Below are 23,659 nucleotides of genomic sequence, written 5' to 3' on the forward strand. Positions count from 1 at the left end.
AGAATGTGTTCTGGGCACTCTGAGAAGTGTATGAAAATCCATGTCACTTGCCCACAAAAGCGCTTAAGCTGTAAGGGACAATGGTAACTAAAAACGCCCTGTTACAAAGTGGACACTCCCAGTGCAGCTCTACTTGAGAAACTCTTGGAAGGAGAGCCTTAGACTCTGGGGCCGGAACGGACCTTACAAATCAACTCATACAATCCCCTCATTTCAGAGAGGAGGAAACTGGGGCCTGGGGGTGTTCGAGATATTTGTCGACACTTAGGAACTAATTAACAGGAGTCCGGCTCCTGGTTCCGTGGTGTTTGGACTTTTTTTTCCACTACACCCACCTCAGCGGGAGAGGTGTATGAAACATTTAGTGAGATAAGGTGGTAGGTATTCCTTCAGCCAAGGGTCTGAGGAGCAGAGGGCAGATAGGAGCACAAGGTCAAGAGCAAACAAGACACTGAAAACAACGAGGCTTGGAAACAGGAAAGGTAACTTGAGGCCACGTGGAAAGAGCCTTCCTTTAGTTCCAGGGGTGGGAGAAGAGTAAGCAAAACTAAAAAGCAGAATTGAAGCTCAATTTGAGCAACCAGGTAGATGGCCTGAGGTCGATAAACCATGGGCCTGCCTGCCTCTCTGGGTGATGCCCCTGTAGGCAGAGATCCAGGGCGTTCCCCCAAAGCCAGCATCCACGGGAAGACCAGCCCCTTCCCCAGATGTGTACCACTGCCCATGGGCCCCCCTACACCTACACGCAGCCAGCCTCCCCAGGGCTGTCCAAAGACACAGCCCTTTCCTTACCGAGGAAGGAAAGAAAAAGGTTCCTTGATGTTGTCTGCCAAGGCTGAGAAATGAAGGGGTCAGATGAGATAAAATTGGACATTAAAAACACATAAGACGTGCTGTGTTTCTAAACGGTACCAGCGTGATGTGTCTGCTGTGGATTAGCAGCTGTGTTAAAGTTCAGATGTGCTCGACACTCCAGTTATATATTCACGTGGCAAGTCAAGCCCCCCCCCCATACGAACTCCTTAGCATCTCCTGATGGAGGCCACACACAGTCATCGCCGGCATCCTCGGGGAGCAGGCCAGCGGTGCCCCCCCCCGCTGCTCCCAGCACCCGTCCGAAATGAGCAGAGGGCTGCTTTTGCTCCTTCCTTGCCAAAACAAAACATGAAAACAAACAAAAAGCCTCTGCCTCATGCTGAATTCTAGGAGAACTGATTCATCTCCTTTTGGATTCAGTTCCTCCATCCCTTTCCTCAAAGCCGTGGAGGAAGCCAAGAAACAGGCACGGTGAGGCCTGGGCCCTCCTTCCAGTGGTCCCTCCCCATGATTAGATCACAGAGACTGGAGCATCTCTCTCTTCCCTTTGGCCTTCTCCTGGGCACCTGGCATCTTACCCTCTTTCTTCTGCCTTCCTGACCCTTTTCCTTCCTGTGCTTTGTCTCCTCGCCCCCTTCGTCCTCAGTCACTGTGCTGGAAGCAGCCACAGCAAAGCTAAGGGACTGGTGAGCAGCAGAGAAGGAAACTGGCAGCCTGAGGACCAGGGCAGAGGCTCCCCAAGGGAGGAGAGGGAGCATCCAGATTGGTGGGGGGGGGGAGCAGGAGTGCTCCTGGAATTGATGGGCTCAGCACCAAGAACAAGGGGTTTCAGCTGAATACAGTGGACCCAGGAAAACCTGTTTCTTCCTCATCTTTCCTCTTAAATAGGCCACTTCCCCTCACTTGGTTGCAAAAGTATGTCTCTTAGCCTTCACCCCCACTATCCATGGGGTGCTATTAAATGGCTCTGACTTGTGCCCTTAGCAAGGGGGAAATTCAGAAGGTTCTAGGTTGCCAAATGGCAGAGTTCCTAGTTACGGTTCCTAAGGAAGAAAGGACCACATGGTTAATTAGCTCTAAGCTGTGCTGCTCTTTGCTGGTACCCAGAGCTTTCTGCGTGGTGTGATCAGCACACTGGGAACACATCACTGAGCAGCAACTCTACCTCCATGCCACCCGTGCTTGGGGACCTCAAGGGCTCCATGACTCCTAGCCACCAACATAAACACTGCCAATGTATTAGAAGAGTCAAGGGAGGAAACCACAAACCTAAAGCCTGAAAACATGGCAAGGGATTGAGATCCTGACAGACACCTCTGGGCCACAGTTTTGTTGTTGTTGTTGTTGTTTTTGTCTTATTAGGGCCACACTTGCGGCATATGAAGGTTCCCAGGCTGAGGGTTGAATCGGAGCTGTAGCCGCCAGCCTACGCCAGAGCCACAGCAATATGGGATCCGAGCCGCATCTGCGACCTACACCATAGCTCACGGCAACACCAGATCCTTAACCCACTGAGCGAGGCCAGGGAACGAACCTGCAACCTCATGGTTCCTAGTTGGATTCGTTAACCACTGAGCCATGATGGGAACTCCCACGGTTTTATCATCCATAAAGTGGAAATAATAATACTTACCTCCCAGTAAGCCATAAACCAAATTGTGTTTACACGGTGTCTGGCTCAATGGCATTCAAATATGGTAGTCTCCCCATTCCTCTCATCTCAGCCCTGCCAGGGCCCAGACAGCTCATATGTTAAAGGTGCCATGAGCTGAAGCACCTGGTGCCCCTCCCCAGGAGAAATTGCTGGTCGCTGCAGAGCTGTCTACGAGGAGTAGACTAACAGTCCCTTGGTTGTCAGAGCCCATGACAGGTATGATTTAGGAGTGGTGGTTGGTTAGTTGGTTTTTTGCTCCACCTTTATCCAGAAAAACCAAGAGAAACTCACGTAGACTGGTCCCAGCTATTCTTTTTTGCCTTTTTTTTTTTTTTTTTTTTAATGGCAAGCACAAAAAAGCATAAGGTCCATATGGCAGCTATTGATTTGGGCCATCTGGTGAGCTAGAACTTGCTCCTACCATGTTGGATTAGAAGCTCCTTGGAAAAGGCTTTCCTGCCATAAGAGAGTCTTTGGTCAGATGGGGACAGGGATGGATTTCATTACAGGGCGGGGACTGCAGTGAGAGGAAGCCAGAGCAGGACTTGAAAGGTCTCTCTGCAACCCTGACCCTGCGATAAAGACCAGAAAGAACCAAGACATGGACATGAGGGCATTGGGGGTACACAGTGCCCCCCACCCTCTCACCCATCCATGGAGCAGGGAGGCCTCTAAGTAACCAACAAAAACAATTGTGAAGCACTTTGTGATTATGATACCCTGAAAATCTTTCTATATGGCTGCCACCTGAGCAAGTGGGAAAGTCAAATTCAAGCTAGTGAGGGAGGGGCGCAAGCCCTAAAAGATGACATTGCTGTTCCATTTAAATTTTTTTCTATTTAATTTTTTTAAATTTTTTTGCTTTTTAGGGCCGTACCCATGGCATATGGAGGTTTCCAGGCTAGGGGTCGAATTGGAGCTACAGCTGCTAGCCTACATCACAGCCACAGCAACACAGGACCCGCCGCATCTGCAACCTACACCACAGCTCACCAGATCCTTAACCCACTGAGCTAGGTCAGGGATCGAACCCACAACCTCACGGTTCCTAGTCGGATTCGTTTCTGCTGAGCCCCAATGGGAACTCTGCTGCTCCATTTTTTAAAGGATAGTTTCTTTTCTCTCTCCCTCTCTCTCAGCTTCTGACAGTGTTTTCCTTTTCATGGCACCTTCCTCGGCTTGCTCTCAGGTCCAGAGGCAAAATTTTCCTTCCCTCCAAAAGTTTTTGTGAAGACCAGTTATTGTTTTCCAGATAGAGCGGTGTAAGAAATTAAATTTTTTCACAATGTTTCTAAAACAGCCCCCAACCACAAAACCACTGATTATTTTTAAGCTTAAGGGAAATAAAATTGAACAGAACTTCCCCCACCCCTTCAAAGACTGCAGTGCAGCTACACACAGGGATTGCAATAACATGGATTGCGTCTGGTGTTATAGGTGTTCCAAGCCAACAATGATGCCTCGGAGGTGGTTCTGAACAAGCTGCACGCACCTCTGCTGACGCGCTTCGTCAGGGTCCGCCCACAGACCTGGCACGCAGGCATCGCCCTCCGCCTGGAGCTCTTCGGCTGCCGGGTCACAGGTGAAGTGGGGCTCCTTTAAGGTTAGGGAGTGGACTGTGTGCTGGGCTCTGCTCCCCCTTCCAGCCCTCTGCAAACTGCATGCTTGCACCCTGTGACCTTTCCAGAAGGCTCGCTTTTACCTGTAACTCTGTCTGTACAGTATTGAATGCACACTGACTCTGTATATACGGTATTGAATGCACACTGGCTCTATATATACGGTATTGAACGCACACTGACTCTACACCCTCTGTTGCCTGGTACTGTTTCCTCACTCACGCTCCACTCACTCATATTTGCTGCACAAATACTTATGAAAGGCCTGCTGTGTGCCAGGCCCCACGCTGGGAGCTGGAAGTGAATTAGGGTAGGGAACGAGCAGATGGGGTCTCTGACATTGCGGAATTTTCAGGCTGGTGGGCAAGATAGATAATAAGCAAATGCAAGTACGGAAATAATTATACACCGAGATGAACATGTGATGCTCTAAGAGTGACTGAGGGGACCTGGATGAGTGCTGCTTGGAGGTGTGTGGACAACCTTTCTGAGGATATGACCCTTAAGCTCGGGGGTGACTAAAGGGTAGGCTGATGAGGACTGAGGGAAGAGCATCTGGGGTGAGAACAGCACATGGGAACCATGCAGGGTCGTGAAGAGCTGTGACACACACACGGACGGAAAGACCGAACCCCAGGAAGGGTTACATCTAAATGGGGAAACAATCACCAAAGTAACAATTCAAGGCTCAGCTGAGCTCCCCTGTGCCCGCCACCCCCAGGAGGGTCTGTGCGGACTCTGTCACCAACAAGGATGTGACATCCTTGGCTTACAGCATGAGACACTGCGAGCTTTGTAGAGCAACCCATGGAATCCTCGCAGTAACCCCCAAGAAGTAAGTTCTCCCATCAGCCCTCCTTTCGGCCTAGGGAAACTGAGGCTCAGAGCATTCAGTCATTTGCTCAAGGTCACACAGCTGGTAAGTGACAAAGCAGACCCAAAGCCAAGCAGTCTGGTAACCACAGGGCTATAGTACCATGAAATATGAAGAAATCGGTTCTGACGTAAAGTGCTTGATAGTGGGGTAAATCTTCCACAGCTCCCTCCTGATGGAGGGTGGTCCCTGTTCACAGGGTGCCAGCATGACCTCTTGTATCTTCCTCCCTTTCCGCAGACGCCCCCTGCTCCAACATGCTGGGGATGCTCTCGGGCCTCATCGCCGACTCCCAGATCTCAGCCTCCTCCACCCGTGAGTACCTCTGGAGCCCCAGTGCCGCCCGCCTGGTCAGTAGCCGCTCGGGCTGGTTCCCTCGCATCCCTCAGGCCCAGCCAGGTGAGGAGTGGCTTCAGGTGGACCTGGGAGCACCTAAGACCGTGAAAGGAGTCATCATCCAGGGGGCCCGGGGAGGAGACAGCATCACCGCCGTGGAAGCCAGGGCGTTTGTGCGCAAGTTCAAAGTTGCCTACAGCCTCAACGGCAAGGACTGGGAACATATCCAGGACCCCAGGACCCAGCAGCCGAAGGTAGGCTATTCCCGGAAGACCCCCTAACCTTGGCCCAAACAGAAGGGTGATTTGGGGGCATTGAATTCCCATCTAGACAGTCATCACCAAACTCTTATAAGCCACTCTGAAAGATTCCTTTGTGCCAGACCCTCTGCTAAAGGCCTTATTTAAATCCTTACAACATCTCTAGAAGGTAGATCCTTTTGTCACTCCCATTTTAGAGATGATGAAACTGAGCCTTGATGTCATGCCCAGGCTTACTCGGTACCTGTGGCAGAGCCATGATTCAGACACGAGTCTCACTCCAGAGCCCAAAGGCCTAACCACCCCCCAACACTGCCTTTTTAGTACCTGGGACCCTCTTTTTACCCTCTTTCAGATCAAGTTTCCTTGGAACTGGCCAGACATCCAAAGGGGATGTGTTTCTTGGAGGCTCAACTATAGAAACTAGGGGGTGACTTCCAAAATCAACTCCGTTGCTGCACGCCTTTGCATTTTCCTGCTCCCAGCTGCTTAGATGTTTCCCTCCTCTCCCGCCAAGGCTGGAGAGAGGCAAGAGAAACTACCTCCAGGCCAGAAGTGCAGGCCAGTGTAGCCCACCCACCCCTTCCATCGGAGGAGTGAAGGTCAGCCCTCAACATAGGGCACAGAGGCACCCCAAGAAGGGGAGAGGATGTCGCATCTCTGTCCCTCTCCAGGTTAATCTCCTGGTCAGCTAGGCATTCCCACCCTCATTGCTAAGTTACCTCTCCTTTGCCTCAGGAGAGCAGGGCCCTAATGAGGAAAGGCTATCACCCCCTTTGCTAAGCAAATGTTTCTATTCTGAATGCAGAGGCAAGGGTTGGGTTGGAGGATTACCAGATGTAAACTCCCAGCTCATAATTCCAGAGACTTGGAAAGGCTCGGGGTTTGGTAACTGGAACTTTCAGTGGAAGCAAGAGAAGTTGGACCACAGGCTCCCTAAGGGCCAGCTGTCCCTGGCTCTTCTCGACCATTCTGGGGGCCTGGGAAAGGAGATGATCTCAGCCAGGGTCAGAGCCTGTCCTCCCATGAGAGCGCCCCCTTCTGGAATTGTGGGCCTCCTGCAAGAGGAGATGGCTCTGCGGCGTTCCTAGGTGGCTAATCAGCCACGGGCCATGGCACACCTGACACCAGCATTCCCTTAAATCGAAGGTCCCCAGGTGTGCTGTGGGTTGGGTCCCCCACCTTCAGTCAGGGCAGCCCCACTCTCATCAGTTTCATGTAGTATGGCTCAAGCTGACGTTTCTTTTGACAGAATTTCTTCCACTAAACAAAGGTTGGGGTAACACAGGCTCAGACCATCAATGTATGAAACAGTGGAAGTTGTCATTAGCCTAGGAAAGGGCTGGTCACTGTCCCTTCAGCCTCTCAGGGATCCCTTGGACTTTCTAAATCTAGACTTTTAAGCATTAAAGGATGGTTATTTTGGAGTTCCCGTTGTGGTGCAGAAGAAACGAATCCATCTAGTATCCATGAGGATACAGGTTTCAATCCCTGGCCAGGCTCAGTGGGTTAAGGATCCGGTGTTGCCGTGAGCTATGGTGCAGGTTGCAGACAAGGCTCAGATCTGACGTGGCTGTGGCTGTGGCATAGGCCAGAAGCTGTATCTCTGATTGGACCCCTAGCCTGGGGAACCTCCATGTGCAGCGAGTGCAGCCCTAAAAAGAAAAAAAAAAGAACAGACAAAAGAACCCAAACTCCCTCTCTACTTTCTAACAAAGTCCAGTTAAGACTCATTTGGACCCTAATTCTTTCCTGAATCCTCAGTTTCAATCTCAGGAGAGAAGACAGAACCTGGCAATTTCCACTTTCACCTGCTCCCCATTTTTCATGTTTCTGGGACCCTCATAACCTCGCAAATGAATAACACCCTGGGTCTGAGAATGGAGCCTCCATAGGTCGTAATGAGCAGTGGCTTAACTCTGAAGCCACCTTCTGGTTGGATGTAAGGGGAGGGGAGACGACGGGAGGGGAGGGGGCCAAAGGGAGGAGTGAGGAGGGGGTCCCACCTAAGAAAGACTGAGCAGCCTGTCTCCCCTGCAGCTGTTTGAAGGGAACATGCACTATGACACCCCTGACATCCGGAGGTTCGACCCTGTTCCTGCGCAGTACGTGCGGGTGTACCCTGAGAGGTGGTCGCCAGCGGGCATTGGGATGCGGCTAGAGGTGCTGGGCTGTGACTGGACAGGTAAGGCCCTTTCCCCTGCGGGTCCCACTCACGTGGTCCTGTGACCCCGGCTTCCTGGGATGCCCTGCGGGGTTAGACTGTGACAAGACGGGGGCAGAGGTACAGCCATCACTGGTGAAGCCCCATCAGCTGGAAACTCTGAGGACCCCTGCCTGCCCTGGGCCCCCCTGCCAAGCTCTGCTTTGCCTGCATTGCAACCTCTGGACTCAGGACAGTTTCTCAAGGGATCGCGCTTTGTCCTTTTTAAAGGATCATTTCGGTCCTCCAACCTGAGTCTCTCAAAAACAAGCTGTAACCACACACCACCCACCCAAATTCAATTAGACCCTGACTCGTCAGGCCAGAGGGCTGTGGCTGTTGATTTAGGGGAGGGAAAAAAAAAGGCTCATGATAATAAAGTAATCGGTTTATGTCTGAATCTGGCCTCCAGATGTCAGTGGCTAAGAGACTTCATTTTCATTTTGAAGCCACATCTGTAAAAGGCATTTATTTGCTCAGGAGGGACCCTGTTGCGGGGGAGCTGCTGGGAACCTGACTTCTTGCCGGTGCGGCCAGAGCCTTGCTTGATCCCACCTCCACCCAGCGGCCCAGGCCCTGGGAGCATCTCTGAGTTTCCTGAATGAGGACAAGCCCCACTGGGCCTTCTTGTTTCCCTGGAAGCACCCCATCCTTTCAAGTCAGGCCCCATCTCCCCTCTGGGCACCGGCCCTCTTCCCCCGGCAGAGCTGGCACAGACTCAACCAGAGCGTAGCTCGCTCACTGCCTGCCAAACGGAGCTCGGGGGAGCCGAGCCAGTGCCAGCAAGAGCAGCAGGCAGGACCCAGGGCTCCGGGTATCTCCATTTTCCTGTCTGTGCTGTACCTGTCAGCAGCTCACCCAGCAGGGCCCCGTGAAGGATTAATAAGGGCATGTCAGAGAAATGCTTTTGGCTCCCAGGGATGAAAGTGCTGCCTGCGCAGCGGTTAGGATGGCGCCGAGGAGGAGTCCCGTTAAGGCACGCAGGCTGGGAGTCGGGCCCAAATTAGCCTTTCTCACCTTTGGATGGAAGGCAAGCCCCAGTGAACACGTTTTAGTGGGAAGACACTTTATTCCCCATCACGTAGGAGTGAGGCCACAGCTCCCTGCAGCCTGCTGGATGTGCATCACCTGTCCTCTGGCAGGTGCTGAAAACTGCCCTCCAGCAGTGACACAAGCTGGCCTCTATGGCCAGAATCAAAAGGTGAGAGATGCAGGGGAGCCAAGGGCTTCTAGGCCAGTGGCCTTCAAACATTTCTGACCATCATCCGCAATTTAAAATAAATTTACATCGCCAACCCACTTGACTTACAAGCATGCGTGTGCACGCACACACACACAAGCACACACACAGGTGTGTGCTTATGGGATAGGGATATCATTACATGCCTGGACCCTGGAGACAGATTGCCAAGTTCAAGTCCTGCCTCTGCCGATCTCAGTAATCTCAACTGAAGAATGGGGGTAACCTAGTATAGCTACACCCCTGGGTTGTTATGAGGATTCAATAAAATAATTGTTATAAAGGTCTTAAGCCTGCTGCCTGGCACCTAATAAACTTGTTAAAATAAGTAAATGTGACTCAAAGAAAAGTTTCCCGAAGCAGCCCTCAGCCTTACCATGTGAGTACGCTCTGAAACGTTATAGCGTCTACTTTAAAACGCTAGTCACGACCCATTAGACTGATCTACAACCTCTTAAACAAGGGTGACATACAGTTTGAAAAAAGTCACCCATCTGGGCCAATGCCTCTTTCACAGAGGGGGAAACTGAGCCACTTGCCAGAAGCGGTTCCGCTGGCTGGGGGCTGACTCACCCTCCTCCCTCCTATGGCCCACCCCTCCCGGCCAGGCCTCTCCCAGGCCAGCCCTGTTTAATGACCTGCTGGACAATTGCTAATGGCCTTTTCCTTTTATTGCCCCACCCCCACCCCAAGCTGGCCCCAGTGACACAGGCGATGGTCAGCAGCAGGTTTCTCATTTCAAAGTCCTCCTGGCCATTCCTTGGAAGATCAGAGTGGGGGCTTGTTACCCTCCGCCCAGCCTCCTTCCCTTTGAAATCTCTGACATCTGGTTTCAATTGCCAGGGAGTGTTGTAGTTTGATGGGCAGTTACCTCTAAGTGTCCAGAACAAACACAGTGGACACGGAGGCTGGCTGCCGTTTCCCCACTTTCATTCACACGCCCCGCCCTCTCGCTGTCGCCCCGCCCACCCCCGCCCCACGCCTCTGGACTTAACCAGCTCAGCCCCTCGGCTACCTAACATTTCCAGGAACTGCTTTCCCAGGCCCTGTGGCTCTCTGCTTTCGAAATTGCCATTTATTCGTGCGACTCATCTTTGTTCCCGTCTCCATTCCTTCCCCAAAAGGAAAACGGGGAAAATAATGGGCCGGCTTGAGTTGCAGCAGCTTAAATAATTGGACAGGGCTGCTTCACCTGTTGGCTTGTTTGTGTTCCCAATGATTACTTCTTGCCTTGCTGCCCATAGTTTGCTTTACAATGGAGTTTGAGATTCTGTGACACAGTGACAAATTTGAACTTACAAATTAGGACGCTTCGAGGTTATTTGCTATTTACTGTAAGCGAGAGGCAGAGACGGCGAAAGGAAGTATGAAAGGTTATGTGCATAGTATTTAACAGCAGAAAGATGGGAAGTCGACCGTGAAAAAGCTATTCAGCGTATTTAGCGATTTCCTTCGGCTCCCGGCTTTATTAAATGGGATCCTGAAGGGTGCCTGACAAAGGCTCCTAATCACATACAGTGGTGCAAAGGGACAGGTATAGAAATGGGAGGAACCGTGCACCCGCTGATTCTGGGAGTCTCCTTGGAGGGCGGCTTTGGGAGGAAGACCGCACCCCACAACACGGGGACCTCAAGGCGGGTTACCAGAACTCCTCTTGGTCCCACCCAAGCCTGACTCACGGTGTCATTCATTTCTTGAATAGTTGCAGAATGAATGATTAGCGTGAGCAAATAAGCCAGTGAATGGATGGATACATGAATCACCTAGAGTCGAGGTCAGAGCTGACTGCCTGCGGCCAGGTTTGATCCGGCCAGGTTTGGGTGCCTGCTGCTTGCAGTATTTTGAATAAGTTGCCAACATTGATAGGTCTGGAGATTTTCCATGGGGATTTTTTTTCTTTTTTTCTTTATATGGAGAAAAAAGTCTTTTTGCACGATCTGGCCACACTGGGCCACCCCCCTTCAGGTGCTCTTCAGGTGCTCAAGGCAATGGCCTCCTGGAAACCAGGTGTGCCGGGTCTCACCGCCACCTTCTCTTCCACCCTTAACTCTCCCAACCCCCAGTGGGCCATCCCCACTTAGAGCAGCCATCTGCATCCTAGGAGCGTGTGAATTTGCCACACCCTGACCTAAAGGCACAGCCCCAAATTATTTCCACCAAATGGAGTCTGAGTCCCTTTGAGCCCATATTCTTTCCCATCCAGTTTTGTGCAAACACGAACAATAATATCAGGGGTCACACCTCCTGAGCTGTGTGGCTTTGCCATGATTTCAGCCATTGTGCTTCTGATTATCTTGTAATAGGTGGGCCCCCAGGTCGGGTTAGCCTTGGTTCAAAAAAGGCCCATCTGACTCAGAGAAGGCTGCAAAGAGAAGGCCTATTCCAAAGCAAGCAGGGCTGGGCCAGAGGCACGTCAGCCACCACCCCAGGGGCTGTGCACAGATAGGTATTTTCCATGGGGCAGAAGCTCACTTCCTTAATCCAGATTTTTTTCAAACCATTTTAGATGGGTGTCGTTCATTGTGTGTGTGTGTGTGTGTGTGTGTGTATGTATGTGTTTGTATGTGTGTGTCACATGCCTGTGTCTTAAACAGAACACCCAGAGCATGCTTGAGCCCTACCTGGGGTCAGTGTCACCCACATCCATCACTGCCTGGTGTGGCCTTTTGTCCTGGCCTCAGGGTCTCTACTGTGTAGAAAGAACATGGGCTTGTGTCTGAGCCTCTGTCACAGCTGTTTCTGCAGCTTGGAACTGTTCTCCTTAACTCAAGCCACAGTCCTGACTTCATGGACAGCACACAGAAGTGACTTCAGGGATGTGTGTGTGTGTGTTTGTGTGTGTGTGTGTGTCTGTGTCTGTGTGTCCATCTTGGTTTTCCTTTCTTCTTCCTTCTTGAAAGGTGTGTGCTGGGAGAGGAGGCAGTATTTGGCTTCTTCCTCCCGCTGGGTTTTGACATGGGCTCTGCCTGCAGTATTCACTTCCCTTGCTTTGCCATGACACAGACTCGAAGCCCACGGTAGAGACGCTGGGACCCACTGTGAAGAGCGAAGAGACCACCACCCCCTACCCCATTGATGAGGAGGCCACGGAGTGTGGGGAGAACTGCAGCTTTGAGGATGGTGAGGATGGGGCCTGGGTTTTATTTCACCCAGGATGGCACAGGGGCTGACCCCACCCAGACAGGTGGCTGGGGAAGGGCCCTGGGGGTCCCCTGGGTCAAAGGTTGGGGAGGTGCGCTGCTTAGAGGCACGGGCTATTTATAACCTATCTAGGTGCATTCAGATACTGGAATAATCAGGACAGTCGTACAGGCGTGACACCCCCCCCCCCCGCCCTGGTCATCAGCTGAGACAAGGGCCCATCCAAGCAGGACCCATCCTTTGAGAAGTCTCCTTTCCTAGCCCTCACCTCGGGTCTTTAGGATCCACAGCAGGGATCGCTCTTCCCGCTAAGCTGTGTCGCCACAGTACAGTCAAGGGAAGGGCTGGCTGTCACCTGGGTGACTAGGTCAGTGGAGCAGCATGGTCAGGTCAACTCGGCAGTTAGCCACGATGACGTAAGTGCGTTGCCCTGTGTGTTTCACCACCCCTGACAGTTATGACTCTGAGATAATGCAGCCCCTCCTCCACGAGGCGAGTGCAGGTCAGTGACAAAGGCAGAAGTGCGGAAACTCAGGTGCTCCTCACTTCCCATCATGTCACATGGGAAATCTGTATTATTGTCATTTTAACTTCTAAGCATATCAGAGCTAGAGAAAAAAAAAAAAAAAAAAAAAAAAACCATACTTGGCAGAGCCCAAAAGGACATCCTATCTGTCCACAGAGTATGAGGACATTCCTGACAAACCACAAATTTTGGAACACCTGGCATTTTTGGCTAGAACTGAATGCTTGACGGCCTCAATTTACAGTACATTACGGATCATTATTAAATGTTCACTAAACCAAACGAGGGAAGATTGGTGGAGAGGCTGGGGAAGGCATGGAGGCTTCAAGGCGGAGCACCGAGTCCAGAGGTAGACGGTGCAATCCAGGAACCCACACCCCTCGCCGGTGTGAGGAGCTGTGCCGATCGAGTGGACGGCTCCCAAAAATGGCTGCAAAGAAGGACGGGAGGAGAGCCAAAAATAAATGCTGAAGTTGTGTGACTGCAAAATGATAATTTAATGCATATGCTTTTAGGAATGTGCTTTTGTGTATTGTGTGGGCGGGGGGGGAACCCCTCTCGGTCAGGGATAGCTGAATGCAGAATTCTGACATTTTAATGCACTTGGTTTTGTTTTATGAAGAGGAGAAAATGTCTTGGAGGATCTTCCAAGACATGTTTAAAAGAGTTGGAGAGCCAACAGGCAAAGGCATGGGGAGTTAATATACGGTGTCGGAATAGCAGGGTTAGCTGTGTAGAGGGCAGAAGATGGGTGTTGGATCTAAACGGCAACCCTGAGGAAAATGGAAGGGTTCTGCTGCAAACTTTCAGAAGTTTAATGTAATTTTCCCGTTTAGAGTGGTTTGTTTCATTTGAGGTTTCTTTGGTGGTTCCTCCCTTCTCTCTCTCTTTTTTTTTTGCAAAAAGACCTCTTTGTGGAATTGGGTTTCTGAGATAGTGTACGCACATAAACATCAGAGAGGAATTATGGTATATTGAATTACTCCATATTTTCGAACGGAAAAATAGAAATTTAGAAATTGTTGGGAGAAGGGGATGGTGAGGTCTCCGGGCTGACTTTTCCAAGCCACAGGTTGATGTTTCTGTAATAGATTCCATGTGTTTCTTCTCGACTCAAGATGACTTTGGCCAAGGGTGGGCAAATAGCAACTATTCTCTCTTGGGCAGGGGAGGCACAGACAGAGCCCCTGAGGCCAGCCGAGCCCTCCCCCCCAGAGGTGAGCCCTCCTTGTCCCCGGGGTGTGAGCAATTGGCTTTCCACCCGTCTCTGGTTCCCTTAGACTTCCTAACCTGTACGCTAGGCCTTCCCCACGGAAATGCCTCTCTGGGAACCCTGAGAAGGGAAGCGAAAAGGCCAAAGACCCCACTTCCTCCCTGCTACCAGCGTTAGCCAACACTTTTCCGCTGTCTCCGCAGCCTCGGCCGGCAAGAGTCCAAATCCGGGTTCCCGTTTCCTCTCCTTCCCCCACCTCCACTCCCACCCCCATGTAATCACATGTTTGGCACCAGCTCAGACTGGATTTTTAGAGCTGAGTGGAACCTCCAAGGAAACTCTGTGGGTTCATTGATTTGCCTGAAGGCCGATAGCGGAGCAGAGGGGGACAAGCCGTTGTGTGGACGGGGACAAGCCATTATGTGGTCTCCTCTTAGATGTCCATCCTCTGCTGGCCCTGGAATCCTGGCCTTCAGGCACCCAGGGCCAGATGAAATTCTTGTCCCCCACCACCCCACCCCCCGCATCAGTGCTGAGCTGGTCAGCGGGCTGACCTGGCCCCCCTCACGTCAAATCGTCCACCTGGCAGGGCCTCCCCAGCAGGATGGCGAGCTGACTGGTCTTCTGCAACAAGAGACCTGTCGGAAGGAGGTGAGGGGGGCAAACAGCCTCCTTTGTTTCTGAGGTCACCATCCCCTCCCTGGCCAGCACCTCTCCCGTTTCGAATATCGGGCCCTCCGAATGCCAGTGGGTCGCCCATCACTTCTGAGAGCCGGGTTGGCAGGATCCCGCCTGCCACTGAGGCACCGGGGAGACATTCTTCACTGGCATTTTGGGACAGCGATTTTCGCATTTGTCAGCTCTCCAAGGTGGAGAGAAGCGGCTGATGAGAGCCTGAAGCCATTTGGTGGCCTCATTTATAATTGCTTACTATGGGAACCACTGGCAGACGTGACTTTCATGCCTGGGAAGGATGAGACCAAAGGCTGACCCGAAAGCCAGCAAGCCCCGAGATGAGTTCAGCGAATAAGCAAAGGAAGCCATTTCTTCCTCTGCTCTCCCCTTAGGCCTTGCCAGCCTTTTAAATAGCACCAACGGTGGCTGTTCTCTGAACGCATTTCATTTGCCTTGTTTGGACTCAGGGGTTTTTTTCCCCCCCTTTCAGACAAAGATTTGCAACTCCCTTCAGGATTCAACTGCAACTTCGATTTCCCCGAGGAGCCCTGTGGTTGGGTGTATGACCATGCCAAGTGGCTCAGGAGCACCTGGACCAGCAGCTCCAGCCCCAGCGACAGGACTTTTCCAGGTAAGCCAGCCGCCAGTGAAGAGCTGAGAGGGTTAAGGCCAGCCTGTGCCGCGTTTTCCGCAGCCCCTGACAAGCTTCGTAACTGCTCACCACAGAACAGTCCTCTGCTCTTTGCCCGCAAACCACCAGCCTTTGCTCACGACGTCACCCGACAGAAAAGCTGGTTGGTGGTTCGGAGCCCTCTCTTGTGATTACCGTGCAGCCTGGAAGCGGGGAGGGAGCGAGAGGGGCCAAGATAAAAGGAGAAGAAAGAAAGAGCCATTGGGAGGTCCTAGGAGAGGGGACGAGTCAATGTCCCTTTGTTCCCCTGGCCAGCGCTGCTACCACCATCACAGAGCCTCTTGTCAGCTCCAAGTGGGTGTCGTTCCTAAAAGGGCACGTTGGGAAACGCCTGGCCCTGCGTCTGACTGTGCTTCTGAAAGGTATCCCCACTTCTGTCCCCAACCAAGTCAAAGTCCTAAAACGCCACCACACCCATGGGTGTCTAGCAGGGCTGCCTGGCCTTGGCCTCTCGAATAATGTCATTGCCGGTCCTTGAAATCCTGTGATGTCGCCCTTCTGTGTTCAGAGAGCCATTTTTCAGAGCTTCTCCTGGCACTCTTGATAGAGAGGGGTTGCCTTTAGCCCTTCTAAACAGGTAGAAGCAAGAGTTGTCCCCTCTCTCCGTCATCACACGCGTTTACAGTGGTGTTCTGGTAAATGTTTAACAACCAGCTCTCCAGGTTTTAAAAGATATATGTGTCTGCTTTGTAATGTCTGCCGCTCCCCCCAGTGTAAACCCTGCCACTGTGGTTGGATGGGAGCAACCAACGTGACATCATCGGAGGTGGAGTCCAGAAGTGCAGTAACACAGCCTCGGAGGGCTTCTTTCCATCCTGCCCTTACAATAGATATAAATGCTGGTAAAACATATTAAAATAATTAGGGAGTGTTGTTGCATTGGAGGAATTTCTTTCATTTTTAATATAATTCATTTCATTATAACTTTATATCATTTCTTTTTCTTTTTCTTTTTCTTTTTTTTTTTTTTGTCTTTTTGCCTTTTCTCGAGCTGCTCCCGCGGCATATGGAGGTTCCCAGGCTAGGGATCTAATCGGAGCTGTAGCCTCCAGCCTACGCCAGAGCCACAGCAACTCGGGATCCCAGCCGCGTCTGCAGCCTACACCACAGCTCACGGCAACGCCGGGTCCTTAACCCACTGAGCAAGGCCAAGGATCGAACCCACAACCTCATAGTTCCTAGTCGGATTCTTTAACCACTGAGCCACGACAGGAACTCCTATATCATTTCATTTTAAAGAATGCTCCCATTTAACAGCTGCCTTGCAAAATCCCAGAAAAGCTCACAAGGGGCTCCCTCAGGCCCATCTCGCTCCAGCATACCACACATTAGCTTTCAGTGTTCCTGGATCTTAGGCTCCCATAAGCGTTTGAGAGGAAAGAGGTTAATTCTGGAAATCAGACAATCATATGTTGCCTGACTAGAGAATGAAAGGAGGGAGGGACCTCCCCTTCTGGAGAGTCCCCCAGAGCTGCTCTGCTGCCCCTCACCCCAAAGACTGGCCCTGTCCCCTGTCCCCAGGGGATGGCAGTGGGACAGACGCTGGGAGAGCTCTGCGGGCCGCCTCCTGACACAGCCTGCGTTCGCTTTCCCGGAGGGTCACAGCGTCTGCTCTAGAGAAAAACATTTTCATATTTCAAGTGTTTATCTCTTCAGCATTTGAGTGCTCAGAGAGATTAATATCTGAAGATCACCACGGCCTCGGGCAACAGGAGAGAACACTTACCCTCGTCCCAGCCTTAATCACCCTCCCCCCATCTCGTTCACTGCAATAATGTTTAATTAATATAATGAGCCTCCTGCACGTTGGAAAAAAAAAATACTTATTTTTATAACCCAGCCTGGATTTTTTCATTTCATTTCCTCTCCTTTGAGACTTGGCCCAATTAATTGCTTGTTTTTCCCAACCCCCACTTTTGATCTGAACATAAAGAAGGTTTGTGGGGTATGTGCGTGTTTGTGTTTGCATAGCATTTATATGTATGTGTTTGTGAGTTGTGTGTATGTGTTTGTGTTTGTGTTTCTCTCTCAAGGTATTTGTGGGTTTGCGTATGGGCACATGTGATTTTATGTGTAGATGTGTGTTTATAAATATGTATACGCATGTGTTTGGTTTACATGCATGTGTGAATCTGTGTGTGTTTGTGTCTACGTTTGCGTGCGAATCTATGTGTATGTGTTTGGGTATGTCCGCATGTTTGTGTTTGAGTGTGTTTGTGGTTTCTGCGCGTGGTGTGTGCTCACACTTGCGTGTGCATAGTGCATGTAAGAGGGAAGTTCGGCAAAGGCGCTTTGGGCAAAGAGATGTAAATGATAGAGCAAGAGAGGGTTTACTGCTCCTTATTCAGCATCCATCCTCAGCACCTTTCTAAAAATTCAGCCTCCTCTCTTACACTCTTCTGAGCAGATTTTCTCTAAGAATGCCTGAGGTCAGCCCTGTCCAGGCTCCAAGGCTACCAATTAGCAAGTGACACTTTGGGGAGAGCTTAAGTTACTCTCCTTTTGACACGTCCCCCTGCCCCCTCCTCGCCCAGCCCTCACCCTCACCTGATGCCCCGTCGTGGCCCCCGGCTACTGGCTGGGAACCCTCATCCTTGCCCTCATTCTCCTTGATTCATTACACCCTGCGGTTTGGGAGCGCTTTTCAGAGCAATCTCACAGGACGGGCAGAGGTCCAACCTTTGGCTGGCTGGCTGGCTGGCTGGCTGGCTGGCTGGGGACAGAAAGAAAATCGGGGCCAGAAGGAACGGCTAGATCTAATGGTGTTTCTCCCTTAAGACATCCAGAAAGAAAATAATTATTTTCCCCTTCCAGAGGAAGCCCTGAAGTTTGGGAAAGTGGCACTTAGACGCTGCCTCCAGAAAACAAAATCATAATATTGTTCTCAGAGCCCTTCTGTCCATCCTCTGATGGTTTCAAAGATCATTTATGCTAGTTCCCATGTTCCTTCTCCTTACAAAATATGATCCTGGGCTTTAAGCAGGAGGGGACAGAAAGCCCTTTCTGTTCAGGGTGGTCCTTTCTTCCTCCAAAAAAAAAAAAAAAAAAATGGGGGCCCTGAGGGGAGCAGTTGGGAGAAAGGAAACAGCTGTGCTTGGCTAGGGGCAGGGCAAATGCTAATGGGTTCAGAGTCTCAGGACCTTCCAAGTCAAACCTGAAAGCCGCTGTGTCACCCACACTTCACCACTCCGCAAAGAGGAGACATCTCTGCTCTTTACGAGACGTGTGCCCTGTGTTTATCCCCTTATTAGATAGATAAACAGACGTAATTACCCTTAAGAAAGGAGGTGTCTCCGTCAAGTGTGGAGGGAGGAAAGAAGAAAGGAAATAGCCAAGTTGAAATTTCATACACAGGCTATTTGATTAGAAGTGTCTGTGGAAACTACTTGCATTCCTGAGATGTTTTCTGATTTAGTTCTTTTCTCGTGTTTTGTTTTTTTCTTTTCCTTTTAAGTAAGCAATTAGTTCTGTTCTTTGGGCTAGTGGTAATGGTTGCTTAAGGCTGAACAAGACACCCACTGGTTTTATTCCACTGTTTTTGTTTTTCAAGATAGTCTTTCAAGACACTCGGAATTTCTTTTTTTAGCTTTTTGCTTGTGGCTTAGAGGCTTGGAGTGTGTTCATACCAGCCCCTGGGGACCCTGTGCCGAATTCACTGACCCCTGGTGGTTGGGGGTGGGGGCAGTACTATGTCCTCCCAGAAGGTACTTTGCCTTTGCTCTGTAATGACAATGACACAGGAAATGTCTTCCCTAGTGAAAGCCACTGTACCTCCTATGGACATTCTCAAGTGCATTGCACAGAAACAGAATTTTGAGGAAGATCAGACTGAGGTCTTTAAGAAACAAGGCAAAACCTCCTCGAGATGCTATGGTGAGCCCGTGTGTCTAGAGCTGCCCTGTTTAGCACGGTAGCTGCGAGCCATAAGTGGCTATTTTAATTTTAATGAATTAAAATTTAATACAGATAGGAGTTCCCCTTGTGGCTCAGGGGTAACAAATATGACTAGTATCCATGGGGATGTGGGTTCAATCCCTAGCCTCGCTGAGTGGATTAAGGATCCAGCATTGCCATGAGCCGTGGTGTAGGTCACAGACACGGCTTGGATCCCACATTGCTGTGGCTGTGGTGTAGGCCGGAAGCAACAGCTCTGATTCGACCCCTAGCCTGGGAACTTCCATATGCCGTGGGTGCAGCCCTAAAAAGCAAATAAATAAATAAATAAAATAAAATGCATATAAAATGTCAGTTCCTCCATCACACCAGCCATGTGCCAAGGACACAGTACCCACTCTGTGTGGGACGGCACAGATAGAGAAGGCGCCACCGTCACAGGATGCTGTCTTGGTCAGCCCAGCTGGAGCACCTTTTGGCATGAACTTAAGAGTAACTTCCAGGGCCCTTACTGATGCTTTTGCTCCTTGGTTGGGTGTAAACCTAAAGGCAGATAATTAGGGGGATGGATGTGCCTTCTCTCTGATCCCTTGGTGAGTGTGTTCAGTGGCTGGTAGTGTTGTCACTGTGTCATTCCACCTTAGTGAGCAGCCATAGGAAAGTAAGCAAGTTACATAGCATTAGACAGTCCAGGAGCTATTTCAGTCCATCAAAAAGAATAAATACTAAGTAATATCAATAATCGTTACCGTTATGATCATCATCATCAAGAATGAGACAGGAAGCCTGGAGATAGAGGGCATGATGCCAGGTCAGTTTCAGAATCTGCAAGTGTAGAGTCGCCCCTAAACAGGTGTTTTTTGGTATATTTCTTGTCCTCATGAAGTATGATTACGGTATTACTTCAACAACTTCCAGTCATGGAAGTGATACAAAGAAAACAGGCCAAGGCTATTTGGTATGGTACGCCTTTATCAAAGGCCAGAGCTTTGGCTGACTAGCATTTATGTGTATGTTGGATTGAGAAACCAGAACCTTTACTCTGGATGCAAAAGCAGGTCCGAGTGAGAGTAAGTCAAGACTACAATGTTCTGAAATAGCCAAATTTTACAACTGGCAGCTGTTGCATTCAGATGTAAGTGGTAGGCCTGCTGACTTCTTCGAGGGCTGTGTGCATGAAGATCGGGCCACTGACTAAACCCCACGAGTGGAGGACCAAAGCTGTGATTCCCTGGGGGACATACACACAAGAGGATCAAGTGCGGGTGGGCATGGTGTGTAGATGGTCACAAAGAAATGAAATAATTGATGACTCAACTTGCTTACAATGCGCTTGAGTTGGGGTGGTGAGTTCACAATGGTTCTGTGAATTAAGATGAAATTCTCTGATCTCAAAAGACCTTCCTCATAGATGGGACTGATGGTGGCAGACACCCCAGACACTGGTTGGCATTAGCTTGAACTGCCTTCGGAAAGAGGTTGCTGTGGCTTGGCCGGGGCACAACCACAACGAATGCAGATGGGAACTTCCCAGGCTTAGACCATGCTAGATAATTAAAGACCAGGAACAGCTTGGCTAAAAGAAAGCCAGTATTCCGAATAATTTCAGCTGGAAGAAGAAAGTACAGAGGCCCTTTTTGAAGGAAAGGAGGAAGGAAAACCTCTCTGGCTTTGTAGAAAAGACAGCAGCAGAGAGGAGAAGCCATTATTCATTTTTTTCTCAAAGTCATAACTGGTGGAGTGTGTAGCTTGATAATGAAGGGGCAGAGGGATAACAAGACTGACCCCACTGCAAACCGCCATGAAAGCTGACGTACCCCTAAAACAGCTCTAGGTAGACTCCTGCAAAGCCCAGACCTGAAATCCCAAATGGCCACAAGATGGTCAGTTGTAAACCTTGAGAACATCCTGCTAGGTTCATCCAAAGTCAATGTTTCCTTTAACCAGTTGTTAATTTAAGGACCTTCGCAGAGATAGGCTGACCTTGGGAGGCCAGCCGAGGGGCTGACTCATGTTTTAAGCATGACCTATACAAAGAGACTTGGTCTCCTGCAGCACTAAATATTCTTTCAGATGGCTGTTCTAGTAGGAGGGCAAGGTGTTAGCCAGGAGATGTGTGTGTTGGACAGATGGTGTGTTTGGCTTCGCGATAGCCAGGGGATCAGATTGGTGATTTATCGCAGGGTTTGGTTGAGGTGTCGGCACAACTGATTCCATTGCTGTTGGGCCAGAAGCAGGTCACGTGATCCCCTGACACTCAGGCAGCTGAAGCCAGATGTGGTTGTAAATCGCCAGGTGAAATGTCAGGAGACCCTTTCTAGAGACAGCAGCCGGTTAAGACGCCCAAATGACCTTGTCCTCTGCACTTCCTCTCTGCCCTTTTCAACTCCTGTTGTTCATTCCCTTGCGATTTGCTTTCCCCGTGTCCTGGGCAACAACAGATGTTTTGAGTCAGGGTCTCAGCAAAGTGCCTCCCAAGTAGGTCAGGTCCAGCAGGAAAGGGATTGTATCTCTGGGATGTATTTTCTTCCTTTTCTTTCTGTGACTAAATGTATTTCCTCTGCATTGTTTTTGCTGCTGTTGTTGTTGGAAGCTCTCCCTTGCTGACAGTACTGCCATGGGCAACAAGAACAGGACAGCCTCCAGGGCTGGTTCTTAGTCAGTCAGTTGCCATTTGGGGGGACCTCCTAACAATCCAGAGGGCTTTTCCCCTAAAGTCTAAGCAGTCCAGTAAAGCAGCCTGCCCGTGCCATGTCAACCCTTTGCTCTATCAAGTAATCAACAGCCACTGTTGGCGTAAAACTTCCCCTGTGTTTGGCAGTGGTGAGCCATACGTTAGAATATTCCAGAAGAACAAATGTCATGGATAGCACAGTGCTTCTCTCACAGCACAGTTGGGGGGACCATGTCTTAAAAGAACTGAAGCACTTGGTGTGAAGGCGGGTCAGTGGCCACAACCAAAGGCCTGAAAAGTGGACATTCACAGAGACAAGGGTTGTGTTTCCTGAGGAAACAAAGACCAGGGTCTTAATTCTTCATGAGTGAAAATGTTTCTAAGTCGGAGGACAAAGATTGGCTGCACTCCATCAGGAAAAGGAGGGGGACAGCAGGAAAGCTGAAAACTGAATTTAAGAAATTTTGGACAGTTAGGGCTGTGACCCAGAAAACACATTGCTGACTTACTTGGTTTCTGGAAGCTCCTCTTCTGGAGAATTTAAAGCAAAGGGTGAACAGCTATTCTGGGGATGTGTTCAGCGTGGTTCCTCAGGGCAGCAGGGCTGGCCCCATCTCGACGATCTTTTGAGGTCCCACTCTTATTCCAGAATATGTATTATTTGGAGTTCCCGTCATGGCACAGCAGAAACAAATCTGATTGGGAACCATGAGGTTGCGGGTTCAATCCCTGGCCTCGCTCAGTGGGTTAAGGATCTGGCGTTGCTGTGAGCTGTGGTGTAAGTCGCAGATACAGCTCGGATCTGGTGTTGCTGTGGCTGTGGCATAGGCCAGCGGCTGTAGTTCCAATTGGACCCCTAGCCTGGGAACCTCCATATGCCATGGGTGAGGCCCTAAAAAAGACCAAAAAAAAAAAGTATGTATTATTTTATTTCATCTACTGTAGATTGACCCAAGAGACATGGTAAAACCGTGCTGGTGTACAACTTGGGGCTGGCTGGTTTCTGGAGTTAGGATGGATTTGGGAACCATCTCATTTCAGAGAACATCTTTACCATCCTTGAGCCAAATGTTACTTCCTTTGAGTCTTAGATTGGTCTTCTGGGTTATTGGTGCTCTTTTGACTATTTTTTCCTAAAAAAAAAAAAACCCAAAAAGGCAAGCACTGGAGGCAGTGTGTGTAGTAATCATAGTAGAAATACAGGTCATAGCTTTTACGGAGCTTCTTCTGTGTGTCCCTGTTCCCATGCAAAGCACTTTACAGGGCTCTTTCCATTTACCCCTCCTTACAACCCTATCGGTATGACTGTTATTCTACCCATTTTGCAGATGGGAAGACTGAGGCTTTAAGAGATGAGCGAGCATTAGGATTCCAGCCCGGAAAGAGGCGAGGCTTTGGCGATTTTACTCAAGCCACGAATCCCACTCACATCATTCTCTGGGCATCTGTGACTTCAGCTCTCAGAGCCTCCTTTTTCTTTGTGGTAAAAGCAGAGAACGTAACACTTAGTGCACAGGGAAGACTACATAAGGCACCAAAGCCCCTGGTGTGAGCGCCAGCACCTCGAAGTGCTCCACGGACGTCAGTTCTCATGCCCCCGCTCTTCCTCTCCCCCTCCCTGGGCTTTTCCTGGCCAATGCCATTCCTTCATGATGTCCTGCTTCTAATCAGTCCTTTCTCAGTGACAGGCAGGGACATTTTGCAGCTCAGCGTCCCTCTGACTGATGTCTACGGCTAATTCCTTAAATTTACATATCATCTTTCTTCCCTCGAGCTCATAGCACTTAACAGACAAGTGGGGCACAAATGATTTAGCTAAGTGAAATTCGGAGGCCTGCTTGTC

At 50.2% G+C, this 23,659-nt stretch overlaps 1 protein-coding gene across 4 annotated transcripts in view; it reads left to right on the top strand.

The window, feature by feature from the left end:
* The window catches only part of NRP2 (neuropilin 2), a 118,071-nt gene that overhangs the window by 56,254 nt on the left and 38,158 nt on the right, over positions 1–23,659 (top strand). For all 4 annotated transcript variants that reach the window (XM_021076242.1, XM_021076241.1, XM_021076239.1 and 1 more), the window contains exons 8-12: positions 3,908–4,052; positions 5,204–5,553; positions 7,600–7,744; positions 12,006–12,122; positions 15,048–15,188. In XM_021076242.1, coding sequence (XP_020931901.1) covers positions 3,908–4,052; positions 5,204–5,553; positions 7,600–7,744; positions 12,006–12,122; positions 15,048–15,188 — 898 coding nt within the window. The remainder of the gene's footprint in view (positions 1–3,907; positions 4,053–5,203; positions 5,554–7,599; positions 7,745–12,005; positions 12,123–15,047; positions 15,189–23,659) is intronic.

This window comes from Sus scrofa, chromosome 15, assembly GCF_000003025.6.
Source record: "Sus scrofa isolate TJ Tabasco breed Duroc chromosome 15, Sscrofa11.1, whole genome shotgun sequence".
Lineage (NCBI taxonomy): Eukaryota > Metazoa > Chordata > Mammalia > Artiodactyla > Suidae > Sus > Sus scrofa.